This window comes from Populus alba, chromosome 14 (genome assembly GCF_005239225.2).
Source record: "Populus alba chromosome 14, ASM523922v2, whole genome shotgun sequence".
Classification (NCBI taxonomy): domain Eukaryota; kingdom Viridiplantae; phylum Streptophyta; class Magnoliopsida; order Malpighiales; family Salicaceae; genus Populus; species Populus alba.
The window spans coordinates 10,088,734-10,102,582 of NC_133297.1; the positions used below are offsets into that span (position 1 = coordinate 10,088,734).

Consider the following 13,849-nt stretch of genomic DNA (forward strand, 5'->3'; position numbering starts at 1 on the left):
ACTTGAAAATTTTTTGAGATTTTTTCATTGTTTTCTTTACTTCAAATTAAATTTTTGATGTTTTTTTTTTTAATATTGAGATTGGCTCTGACTAAGCTACCAAACTTAAAAAGAATATATTAATTTGGGTCCTGCCCTAGAAAGATCTAAAATAGCTTTGGATCCTGCTGCGGCTAGACCCATCAGCCTTGGCTGTTCCTGCGAGCAGGATCTATTAGTATGGATTATGTTTATAGCAGGACCCATCAACATTGAATCCTGCCCCACACAAGACCTAATGCTTTCTTTCTCTTGGAATCGGTTAGCTCACAGGAACCAAGGATGCTTGTAAGTTGCACTCCAATAGTTGTTTCAATAGTGTTGGGTCATGCGCAAGATCTAAAATTGAAAAAAAAAAATTAAATTTTTGTTTGATTTCAAATTAATATTTTTTGTATTATTTTTTAACATATTTAAAAAATATATATACTGAGATTTGATCTGGTTATGTAGCCAGATCCGTTGTTGCGTTGGGCCCTGCCTACAAGCAAGGGCCAGCAACGTGGGGCCTTGCTCGTAGTAGACCCTGCCTCCCACCACACCAGGACCCAACAGCTTTGGACTCTGCCTTTCATCATGACCTAACACCCAATTGGGTTATGCCTCCCATCACATCAGAACCCATTAGCTTTGGGCCTACCTTCCACGATGATCTAACGCCTAATTGGACCGTGTCTTCCACCATGACCCAACACCAATTGGGCCCTACATCATCAAGATCCAATATCTTTGCGGCATGCCCTCCACATGACCCAACACCAATTAGGCCTTACACCACCAAGACTCGACATCTTTGGGCCCTACTTTCCACCAGAACCCAACACCAATTGGACCCTACCTTTACTAGAACCCAACATATTTAGGTCATTTTCAACTAGGACCCAACAGCTTGGGCCATGCATAACACCAGGACCCAACACTTTGAGTCCTGCTAGGAGGCCAGACCTAGCAGTGTTGGGTTCTGTTACATTTAAAATATGGGATTGCAATTGACCCTGAGTAAACCAGTCGACCTGTCAGGTCAATCCATGACTTTGATAATCTAGAAAAAATCTGGAAGGAATTTTTTTTTCTTTCAAATTTGTTTTTTCTCCTACCCTAAAATGACGTGACGAGTTAAAAAACCAAAAAATAAACAAAACCTCTAATTTTTTATTTTATTTAAAAGTTTTTTTTTTCAAATATTAATTATTTGATCCACGAAAAAGCGGGTCATATAACCATTTCTCAAACTATAAAGTGTTGAAATTTTGATTGATGATAGGATGTCTTCGGTGAAGGATTAGAAAAATCATATATGTGATCATGACATATTATTGAGTTTGAAGTCACGTATTATTTAGTTTTGAGATAAAAAAATTTTTTAAAAAAAATATATTAAAAAATATATTTTTATTTTTTAAAATTATTTTAAAAAAAATTAATTTTAACCAAAAAACAAATAAAATTAAAGCAAAAGCAAAAACATATCCGTTTATTCACTGATTCTTTGGAACGCAAAATTCCTGTGTAAATTATTTATTTTTATCCTTGTATTTTTAATCAATCAACGCTCATGTTCTTTGAATTTGCTAAATTAAATCTTCTTTTCGATTTTTTCTTTCTTTCAATAAGCTAACTTCTTTATCACCCAGTAAAATTGTCTTGTAAAATATATTAAAAATAGATAGATGATGACTTCTACATGTTTAAAACTAAATAAATCTAAATAATAAGTCATAATAAATGAAAATATCTAATAACGCTACATATTATTAGCATACATTGAAACTTGACAAAAAATTAGTCATTAATTGAACAATTTTACAGATAACATAAAAAATTATTTAAAAAAATTAAAAACACGCGGATAAAAATGAGCAATTAACACAGATGATGGATAAATTTATGGTATATGCCTAAGTCAAATATCCAATGTGTTTTTTTTTTTAAATGATAAATATTCATGTATCTACATTTGCTTCCTGCGTGGCTTCGACTCTGTTCTGCAAAAGTGAGGGAGTATATCCAATATTTTAAAGATCAGCATAAACATGCATGCATCTACGCATAACAGCCGCTACAAAGGAGAGGGGGAGGGGGAGAGAGAGTCAGAGGTGATCACACACTAGAACAATGAACAATCCAACTAATGTTTACAGCTATTGTCAACCCACAAACCTTCCAGGGCATAACCTCGTCTCATGCAACAGTTATGTTATTTTTCCACCATTAACTCTCCAACTTCTACCTAATATCTCTATATTAACAAAAGGGAAAAAAATGGTTCAAACTGCAATTACAGAAGCTCAAGAGGGTAACCTGCAAAAACGAAGAAAAGATAGAATAAAAATTGATGATTGAGAAGAACGGGAAACAAAATCCTGCTCATTGAATGGGAGAAATAAAAATAATAAAAAAAAAAGATGAAGGAAAAGAGTAGGGTAGCCAACCTGAGAATGCCCTGTCATCTTTACATGGTGCTTGGACCGAAGAAAGAGTGGTCTCTGACGGTCAAATTGAGACCATGATGTTAGCGGCGCATATATTACAATTTTTCCTCAAAATGTCTTCCAATGAGTTGTAAATAGCAAATTAACACGATGGCAAAACGAGAACTCCATCCAGGAAAAATAAAAAACAATCTCCATAAAAATGGGATCCTCTGGTTTTCAGAATTCTACAAACCCACGTAAATTATAGTCGGGGATCTCTACCCTTACCCATTATTTCTCAAAGCACAACCATTTTGGACCATAAAACTTCCTTATTTCTACAGTCTCCAAATTCTCTCTTCTGCAGAGTCCCGTGAATCGATAGTCCTCGGTGCCGCTCTTGAAATGGCTCAAGTGAGGTCACTGTCTGCATCAGAGGGCAGCTGAAGTATGATTAAAATGAATATACCCAAAAGTCCAAAATTATCCTGTAGTATACACATGTACAAAGAGCACCGAGATGGCATCTTGCTGATAACTGATCCCTCAAAAGACATATCAAGCACCGCAACAGAGAGATCAGGGTGCCTTCTTTTGTTTCCTAAAAGGCCAAACCCCAAGAATACAGCAACCAATCAAAAATTCCTCCCAAGGTTGTTATCATCTCCACCACAACTGGACACATTAGCGGCTAATAGCTTCAATTGCAAGCCGCACCAAACGTAGTAGTCCCTCCACATCTTGGAAGTTAAAATCAAGAGCTGTTTTAATGGAAGAAATGCCCTCTCTAGATCGGGCTTCTCCCAAGCTGCCATTAGCTGCCGCAAAAGCAAGGCGTGACTTTCTAGAGGCTTCCATTGCAGAATTTACATCCTGTGCCTGCAAAATTACATTTAATGACGCTACCATTCCTAATCATCACATATGGATGTAAAGTTGTGAATCAAATAATGGAGCACCAGCTGCTGCAATATATGAAAGCAGAGTTTCATGGGTTGATTAACTCAAACACTGACACCGACGAGTTACAATTTCATGGCCTATGGTGCATAGAAGAATAAAAGGGGTGCTCTTGTATCGGAAAGGAAACACTAATCAATGTACATTTTTCCCGACCAAACTTTATGCAGGTTGTCATCAAAACATGTTCCTTGGCCAATATCTTTAATTCCAATGCTCAAAGTTATGTTCTAAAGTGAATTCTTCAACGAGAAAATCAAACGACAAGCTGAGCTTTTTCTAACACAAAATCTGAATATACTTACAAATCTGAGCAATCTCACGAAGCTGGGACGATTCCGTGCAGCAATAATGTGACTTCCAGTTACTTGAGGAGAGCTTACGCCTTTGGTTAAGGGAACCTTGTCTGCTATTGTCGTGTGGTTCAGGTTATCAATATCAGAGGCAGAAGAAGAAGGTGATTCACCTATAAATTATGAAACAAGTGTGGCATCAAAGCAATTCATAAGCACCCATTGAATGGCCACATTAAGCATTAGGAAAAGCTAAAAGCCCGAAGAGTGACAAAATGTTTATATGACAAATGAAATAAGAGAAATTTAGGTGAAGCACCCGAGGATACAATATTTATACATGACAACATATATCAATGCAAAAGCATAAATTAAGCAGACATAAAACTTGGACACCCTTTCTTAAGAATCAAATGATTCCTTTGAGACTTAGTGCGGAAACTGAGAGCTAAATATATTGATGCATCGAACAAGAGACACAGAAATGCCACCCATGTGTCTCTGGCAGCATATTTAACCGCCCACCCCCACTCAACAGGAACACTAGAGAAATGAAAATGAATTTACTTGGATTGTTTTGGCAACACTGGAGCCATGTTAGAAAATTATCAGAAGTGCATGCTATTCTTGTGTAAGAAATCCAAGAGGTCTGGTTCCAATCAGTGTCATACGTAAGATGAACAGTTTCCCAGCCTATGAGTTGATAAACTAAAAGTTCTTGTATAAAGTGCCAGGTGGTTTGGTCACCTAATAAATTTTGAAAAGCCAAACACAAGTCCAAGTAAAACAGTGACTAATTGTCGTGTGATAGTCACAAGATTAAAGTAGCAGCAGGATTGACACACACACACACATATAAATATCAGGAGAAAGAACTCTAATTTAATGTAAGATTAAAGTAGAGATCATGGCTTGTTTCTAATTACCTGGAGGAATAACTTGTAAAGCCATCTGCAAGTCATGACGATCTCTGTTTGCAGTAGTATGTGAGGAATAAATTGCCCTCATGTATGCAACCTCCATGCATTTGTAGGCCAGAGCAGCAGCAGCCATGTCTTTGGATTTCTCATATTCGTGAGCACAAAACCTAAAAACATCTAGAGGTTTAGCAAAGGAAGGCAGCGGGGTAGCAGCAGGAACTCATTTTTCCCCATCAGAAATGAAATCATCAACGGAAAATGCAATAACAAAAGTCACAAAAACTCCTGGAAGAGATATATCCAGGAAACTGAATTCAAGTTGGAGAATATGTGTGAGAAGTCAAAGAACAGACTAACAACCATAATGGGACAGCTAAGAGCCGTGGTTCGCATAGTATGACACAGATGCTATGTAGTCAAGTCATGAAAGTATTTCCATACAATACCCTATAAGGAACAAATACAAAACACTAATGCAACAAATAAAAACATTTCCCATTCCAATCATTAAGTGGAAAGAGAATTCTGTACTTAGAAAGGAAAGAAAAATGTCGCGCAAAAGGCCAAGTTAACCTAAGCAGAGAGCTGTTTATAGTTGGATCCAAGCTGGAATATCAAAACCCAACATAATGAAAGTAAGCAAGACACACATTCATGGCACCTGCATTTCCAGCATCTATGTGGCCAGTCCTAACTACTTAAACAACAAGAGTTTCCGTGTTGCAAGTTTAAACAGTTAAACAAACAAACAGAAAAGGCATGATTCCATGGTTCTGAAAACATTTAAACCCCCACCCCACCCACCAAAAGAAACAAAAGAAGTCCCTTCATCAAGTCCTATACTCTGACTTACTCGCACAGTTTCGCAGTGCTGCTGTAAACTTGCATTGGCTCTCCATTTTTGGTACTCTCACCACTACAGATTTCCAACAGAGATGCTCCATGAAGAAACTTCAGAGCTGCCTCGAAGTAAAGCCTTGTACTCTCAAGATTTGACCCGGCATTCTGCAGAAGGTAGTCAACATTGGAAAAGGTTGCATACCAAAAAGAAGACAAATTCTTAAAAGATCAACAGTAAAAAACCTTGACACGATCAGCCATGTGTTTCATATTTTTAGCTTCTTTCAAAGCATTGTTAGCAGCCTGACTGGAGGAATCCCTTTTAACTGAACTTGGACCATCAAGATCCCTGACCCTGTGCCCATTTGATGAGGCATTTCTGGAACTGCTATGATGATGATGATTAATCCCATTTGGATCATTGACCTTTCTACTCTGTTTCAACTCCTTCATTTCAGTATTTTCCCCAGCAGAGGCATTAACGAACAACATATTGGTGCTGTTTCCTTGGTGAGATAAAGAATTTGGATAAGGGCTGCCAGCAAGTGTCTCATTTTGAGCTCCTCCAGAAGAAGGCAATGATTGTGTCATCCCTCTATCAGAGACCTTTTCATTATCTATCAGCACACTCTGCTTTGGAGTAGAGACTGCATCATGGTTGCGAGTAGCACCTACTTCAACATCTGAACCACTGGGTCCCCTGACATTTAACTGATTCACTCTTTTACTGTTATCACTCAACACTTGTCCTTGATAGTCCTTCTTGTCAACATATCTGTCCTCATTTTCCTCAGGCTTGATCCCTAACTTCACTTCAGTCTTGTTTTTGCAATTTGTCAGTTTTACTTCATAGGAAGGTGCTTCTGCATTAAAGGAATTGGAAACCTTAACTTCATTTTCGAACTCAGAATTAAAATTCCTAGTCTTGTCTTTAGACCGTGAGGAGGAACCCTTTCCAGACTTCCTTGGGTGTGACCCATTCACAAGATAGTGATTTTCATTTCGCCTTTCATCGTCATGGCATGGATCCAAAGCTGCCGGTTTACTACAATGAGGAGTGTTTTGGCTTAGAAAATCTACATCATTTGAGAGGTGGCCATCTGCAATATCTGGAGAAGGAACACTATGCACTAGAGTTTTTGCCTTCCTTGCTGTCCCAGATTGATCATTCCCACCATCATCTTCCCCGTCTGAAAATCTTCTTGGGCCACCTGGGGCAAAGAAACCAGCATCAACAGAAGCATCTTTTTTGGTGACATTCTTTCTGGCTGATACAAGTTTTTCTGGTTTTGAAACTCTCATGGGTGATGATGAAACTGATTCTACAGGCGAGCCTTTTGCATCAGGAAAATTGGATTTGGTTTTATGGGAACCAGAAACTTTGGAAGAGCTAGAATTAGCTGCCACATGTAAAGATCCAGAATCCTTCTTCAAATAATCCACACCATCCAAGCTCCGCTGAGATAGGGTGCTCCCCAGGTCATGTCGTAGTTGCTGGTTCTTTCTATGACTACCTTTTTTGTCTGTTCTACCGTTGCTTTTACTTCCACTAGCCTCCTTCCCTTCAGACCTGGATACTCTGGGCTTCTTAACCTTCCTGTAGTCATTCTCACTGAACTCCTCCTTGGCCATGATATTACTATCCTGGAGATGATGGCCTGTGTTTGGAAGGGAATCAGGATAGAGTTGAGCATCATGACTTTCCTTCACTTTCCTCTTTTTTGTATCTCTATCATCATGGTTGCCCATATCCACAGACCCATTATCCAAGGAAGCGCGGACATCCTCCTTTGGATTTTTAGCAGAAAGATGAGCCCAGTCCTTCTGATCATGCTTCATGTTCTTAGAAGTGCAATCATTGTATTTGGGCGGATTCTTCCCTGATGATGCCATAGCCAAACCATTGCTTGAAGGAGGACCCACCTTTTCAATTGCCCCACCATGATCAGACATCCAATCTTCTGGAAAACCTTCAGTTCTGATTTTCTTAGAAGCTCTAAGACAATCTTGATCAGGGTCCCTTTTCCCTTTCCCCTTTGATCGCTTCGAACCACCACCTAGTGTTTATTTTAGAAAAGAAGTAAGTTTTATGCTTCAAGGAAAGGAAGTTTACAGCAGAAAAAGCTATTTTAAATCCAATACCTCGGTCAGAAAAGTTGTCCAGTCTTCTATGCTTATCTTTCGACTTATGTTTGTGTTTCTCCGCAGCTAAATTAGACTTGCTCGGTTTCAAAGAATCGGGTTCGCTTACCACAAGAGCTGGTTTCACATCATTTAAGCCTCTATTTGTCACTGGCGCATGTAAGCTTTTCTTTGTATGGTTTGACAACTGAATAGGTCCATCTTCTTTATACATCATATTTGATAACTCTTTTGAACCATGCTTTTTTCTTCCACTAGGAAGCGCAGCATGTGAACCAAAATTTTGGTGGCTCTGATCAGGATGCCAAACACCAGCCACAGTTTCTTTGGATATATCCCCACCAGAAGTGTTTTGTTTAAGAGACCGAGTTGCAAGGGTTGTTTCATCCTCACTAAAACTACACCGGTTCATACCAGGCCTAAGGCATTTATAATTTAAAAATCAAACATCAGAGGAAAAGGAAAAGGCATTAAACCAACACATTTTATCTCTAACTACATGATGTGAGAGGTTATTTCATTGTAACAAGTGTAAAATATACAAGGGTACTTACAGCCAGTCAAGCATGCTACACAGCCACTTTTCAGGCAGGTCATCAGGATTTGTGCGAGGTGGAAGAAGCCGCCATGTTTGACACTTGTCACAACAGACCCAATTATCTTCAGCAGGAGCAGTATCAGTTATGGGCCCGCCTCCATTGTGCAGAGCACCAGTTGAAGCAGCTTTAGGACATGCTTCAGATGTTAACAGGTTATCCACTTTCTTACTGCTTGATCTTTCCTTGGACGTGCTGTTAGTTCCATGTGAGACCTTTTCAACCATTTCAAAGTCCTCCAGCCTATCCTCATAACTCTTTACCAACGTACTCATTCGAAATTCTTCTTGTTCTGGTTCCATGTCCCCAAAAAATTCTCTATATCTATCCCCAGCTTTTCCAGAATTCTTTTGTAATTTCAATTCTTCCGACTCTACTTTAGTTGTATAATTGTCAGCATAACTGCTCTTCTTATTTTTTGGTGCCAAAGACGAGTTAAGCCTCAAACTCTCTTTTGGTGCCTCAGCAACTACAGTGCCGTGACTTTGACTTCCCTTTAGTTTTTTTTTCCCCTCAGAAGAGGACTCCTTAGCATGAGGTAACTTCATACCTTCCTGTTCATACGACATAGCTTTCTCATCAGCATTCTGCTTGGCATGTTCTGTTGGAGCCTGATTTTGAGCCTTCCTCCCCTTTGAAACATTCAAGTCAATTTTGACTAATTCATGAGGCTTTTCTCCTTTGCGATGGCCGTCTTTCCTTGGGGAGACTGAATCACTGCCAAGACTAATAGCTTTTCTATCTTCCCAAACCTTTCCAGAGGACTTGGATTTGGAATTCTTGATCGACCCGTTTTCTTGAGTGAATACTGGCACCGGTAATTCCTCTTTTGTTAGACCAGAAAAACCTTTGTCACTCATCACTCCCTTGGACATGTTAGATGCCCTACCCATTCCCTTTGAAGTGCCAACAGCAGCAGAATATGAATTTGACAAAAGTGGAAGCTTTAAGGTATTAGAAACAAGCTCCTCACAAGCAAAGGTGTCAAGTTCTATCTCCTTCGATATAACACCAACACCAACACCAATCCCAGAATCCTTATTAATATCACTCTTTGATTCCGCTGAAAGTTCATTTCTTGCCATTGACTTTATTTTCTTCTCTCCAAACATTGTCCCATCACCCTTTACAGAGCTAGACCCATTCACTACAATGCAAGAATTCTCAGGACCAAACCTTGGAACAGACAAGCATCCACTGTCTTTCATTAATTTTTCCATCTCTTTCAGGTGGAGAAGATCATCAGGAAGAGGTGATAGCAGCAGAGCTCCAGGCACTGGAAAAGATGTCATTATCTGCTCAATCACAGAATAAAAAGAGACACATTCTCATCACTGCCAAGTCCCAACACAAAGCGGAGTTATACGTGACAGGTTAAAACTTGCAGGGAGATGACTTACCTGAAGAATATAATTAGGAGATTCCAGATGAGCATCTTGAGGATCATGAGACATCCCTTCACTTTCAGAGGGGCTGTCATCCATTGAGGAAGATGGTGAGACATCAAGCCCAAGACCACTGTAGATTGCAGCATTTTTCTGTGTCGACAAGTTATCGGAACCAACTTTTATTCGAACTTTCAGCATCTTCTGTAAACTAGCAGATTTCCTGTTTACACATTCATCTCTAGGAACAAGTTCCTCAGCAAAATGAGTGGATGGCACACATGCTTCTTGTTTAACCAACTCATTCAAAGAGGATGTTGTTTTCAATACTGTAGAAGAAGGTTCAAGTCTTAGTGATTGAGATGCAGTTGACGAAGATACAGAGCTCCGGCGGCCGCCCTGTTTTAAGAGCAAATATTAAAATGTTCAAGATGGTAACTCCAAGGTAGACCAAGATTTAGTTAAAAGTTCCTTCTTTAAATCAATTATTAACAAGTGATATGCTTGATAATGAATATATATATATATATATATATATATATATATATATCTACCTCCAGTTGCAAATTGTTTGGAGATCTAGATGCATTGCGATGTTGAATTTTTGGTGAGGTCCTTGGGTGGGACCAACCAGGAGACCGCTGATAGGTAGGTAAAAATGAACCATAACCACCAAACTTGGCCCCTGTAGAAAAGTAAAAATCCAGATACAATAAATATCAAAATATAGACTCTATTAATGCAGTTGTTTTAGCTTATATTAACCACACTTCTGCAGTATGTTGACTTACCCAAGTTCTCTGCCGAAACTCCACCTTCAAAATCTTTTTGAAAGTGTCCCAAGACATCTTGCAGTTTTTCATCCTTGAAAGAGATAAATAGAAGAAAGCAGTTGCAGATCAGGAAAGAAGGAAAGTACAGATATAAACAGGTTTTGTACTGATGGAGATGCCAGCAATTGAAAGATGTGCAACCTTTGGAATAAAAAACAGTCCATACATCTCGCATTGTATACCTAGGTGCCACGAATTTCAACTAATTTTGCGAAGCAATTATGTAACAGGAACCTAACATAAGAGAATTAAGAATGTAGACTTGCGGTTCTAATCCAGATATGGAAACCTAGAATTCACGCCTTCAAAATTTAGATGATCGGTTTCATGCCACTCAAATGTCAGGCTAAAGTTTCCAAAAGCTTCATTTTTTACACTTGCATGTATTTGCAAAGTCCATACAATCCCATGTCGCAGAATCATAACTGAGTACTGCTTTACAATAACTGAACAAGCTCAACATATGTTTCATGTCTCCAAAAAAATGAAGAGGCCAAAACACAAACATTTCTCCATTCACTTGGTAGATCAAAATAAGCCAAAACACCATGTCTATAAATCTAAAGCCAACAAAACCTTAGCACCAAATGAAAACCTACTAATTTCATCTATATTTCTCTAACTAAACACAATCAAAACCCAGAGCAACTGTTTTTTCAAAGACCAGAAAGGACATATTAATCAGATAAAAATTACCATACTTAACACTTTAAACAGCCAGAATTAAGACTTAACATCAAGTTTTGGATCTGAAGCACCGGAGAACAGCAACAAAATAAAGTCAACAGATGATATATCACTAACAAAACCAAACCTTCACAAAATTAAAATAATAATAATAAATCAAACTTGAATTATTCTCACATATCTATATGGAAGAGAAAAACTTACTATGTAAGACAGAGCAATATCAGGGTCCACGCTCGCATCATAATCATCATCGTTGTTGTTAATATTATGGTAAGAGCAGGCCTCCCCTTCTTCAAGCTCGGTATCTTCCATCTCTCTCTCGCTGCCAAACCCTATCCCTAGGTCCTCTCTCCCATCTCTCCTCCCCAGAGAAATCATCAAACAGCAACAACAACAACAAAATGTAAAACTACAATAAAATAATAATTTAAGCCCATGAATTCATAATTATCTCTCTACAATCCCAAACATAAAAACAAAGCCAACCCATTTCACAAGACCGAAAACCCACCACGGATTTCCAGTGAATTGGACCCGATCACTAAATTCAAATCGGTACCAACCGATGTTTGAATTTTATTGCCTTGAGAACTAATTATTTATTGAAGTTTTAAACAAATGATCTCAATAATAACAAAAAAAACAAAGAAATTAGATTGATTTAATGGGTGTGGGTTCTCGCTTGGGTGCGATCTCTGTAGCTAGAATCAATTACCCAACACTTTCTCTCTCCCCCTCTCTGGTTTTTGGTGTATACAGCAGCCGCGTCTTTTCTTTGTTTTTTTTTTTTTTGTTTCTTATTTTGTTTTAATTCGTTTTTTTATTTTGTTTTCGCATTAGAAGGAAATTGTTTGTTTATGTTATATATATATTTGGAAAAAGAGGAAGAAAGAGAGCGATCTAACCACGGGAAGAGAAAAATAGAGATTAGAGACTAGTCTTTACTCGACAATATCGTTTTTACACAGAATCTCAATTTAGTCCTTAAACCCATTATTCATTTCCAAGAAGGTACTAGCTCTTTAAATTTAATTAGATTGGTTCCAAACGTTTCAAAATATTCTCAGATGAGGTCTCTCTATCAAAGTTGTATTTCAGTCCATTTTCTCTAAAACGGGCAAAATATGGGGTGTGTGATGATGAGTTTTAATTTATTTTTTTTGTTAAAATTTATTATTTTATTTTAAATTAATTTTTTAATATTTTTATATCATTTTCATATGCTAATATCAAAAATAAATTTTAAAAAATATAAAAAAAATATTTTGATGTTTTTCTAAAATAAACACTTTAAAACACAATAGCTAACACACATTCCAACACCATCTTTATTTTATCTTACATGAATTTCATCAAATTATATTTATGATGTGAAATCCTTTACTCTCACTTGTAATAATAGTTTTTAGTTTTTTGGCATAGCATTCAATGATTTTTATATTAATATTTTATCTATTGGTAATCAAAATTGATGGAAACTTACTTTGAGTTGGGTATTTTATTTCTTAAAAGTTTTTTTCCATTCGTTCTCATGTTTAATAGTTTGCAAGACATTACTTAACATAAATCTAAATAACTATATTTCCAGTCATTTATTCATTATTTATTGATTGAAATTAATAAATGAAGATTTTTTTATTCAAAATATTTTCATAAATTATACCTTTATATTTATTCATAAATATTAGTAAATAAAAAAAATATTTATTGTGTTTATATTTAAAACTGTGTAACTAGAAACCTGCAAATATACATGTAGTTACAATTGACCTTGAAACACAACGTCCAAACATTATAGTGCATGAAAAATATATTATGTTCATTGACTTTTTCAGCAGTTTTTCTTCAAATCAATGCGTCCATGAAATATGAAATTAGACCTATACCGTTAAAAGAAATAGATAAGAGGATGCGATTGAGAGATTAGGAAAAATCTTGGTATGAGTTGATAAAGTTTATAGATATGGGATGTAATTGAGAACCTGTATATAAGTCCAGGACTAAATTTAATTTTTTCCATTTTATGTTTATATTTTGATCCCTGTAGTTTGTTTTTCTTACACCGAGCTTCCTTGTCTGAAATTTTATGTGGTCTTTGACTCAGTGTTAACCCACTTGCACTACTAGCGGGTGCATACATGCGCTTAGATTCATCTCCAGACAATTTTTAGCCAGGCCCTATCCATCTCAACTGCCTTTAACTTAAATCCAGATTTGAGAAATTCGATTGTGTTGTTGTCCTACCTTTCTCGAATAAATTCTCCTAAAAAGAACTGGTCTGCTTTTAGGAGTTTTACTGTTTATTTTTTTTAACCCAGTTCTTTTTTTTATTTTCTTTATTTTTTATTTTTTAAATTTCATCCTCGTATTTTTTTTAACGATAATATGAGTTAGCTTTAAATTGACAAAGTTAATTAGATTATGTTAAAGTAATTCTCATATAATTTAATTTTAAACTCGGACTAAATAAGAAGTTGAATTGAAATATTTTTTTTCATTAATTTCATTTTTTTCTTAATTTTATCAAAAGAATTTTTTTTACCAATTGATGAAATTGTTTTTGGACCGACCAAGGGTTAGGTAAAAAGTTGGGTATGAGGTTTTTTATGTCAGTTTTATCAATTTTTTATTATATTTTTTTTTAATAAATTAACCAAGTTATTTTTGAATCCGTCAAGTCAAATGGTTACAATAAGACAACTTTCACGTAATTTAATTTTAAACTTAGATTAGATAA

At 36.7% G+C, this 13,849-nt stretch overlaps 1 protein-coding gene across 1 annotated transcript; it reads right to left on the reverse strand.

Moving 5' to 3' along the window:
• Positions 1-2,136: 2,136 nt before the first annotated feature.
• LOC118041941 (cysteine-tryptophan domain-containing zinc finger protein 7) lies at positions 2,137-11,992 on the reverse strand. Its single transcript, XM_035049451.2, has 12 exons — positions 11,314-11,992; positions 10,381-10,453; positions 10,144-10,274; positions 9,605-9,988; positions 8,163-9,499; positions 7,609-8,027; positions 5,710-7,523; positions 5,480-5,631; positions 4,633-4,793; positions 3,719-3,879; positions 2,472-3,332; positions 2,137-2,340 (listed from the first exon to the last, which is right to left on the reverse strand). The coding sequence occupies exons 1-11, from the start codon at positions 11,488-11,490 to the stop codon at positions 3,138-3,140; spliced, it is 5,004 nt and encodes a 1,667-aa protein (XP_034905342.1). The 5' UTR covers positions 11,491-11,992; the 3' UTR covers positions 2,137-2,340; positions 2,472-3,137.
• Positions 11,993-13,849: the final 1,857 nt, after the last annotated feature.

Bases quoted from the DNA above. Each gene is read 5' to 3' on its own strand.
- LOC118041941 (XM_035049451.2), bottom strand. From the start codon at position 11,490: ATGATTTCTCTGGGGAGGAGAGATGGGAGAGAGGACCTAGGGATAGGG. The intron at 10,275-10,380 runs GTAAGTCAACAT...ACTTTTCTACAG, and splicing joins AGTTTCGGCAGAGAACTTGG to GGGCCAAGTTTGGTGGTTAT. The intron at 3,333-3,718 runs GTAAGTATATTC...GTAATTTTGCAG, and splicing joins TCGTGAGATTGCTCAGATTT to GCACAGGATGTAAATTCTGC.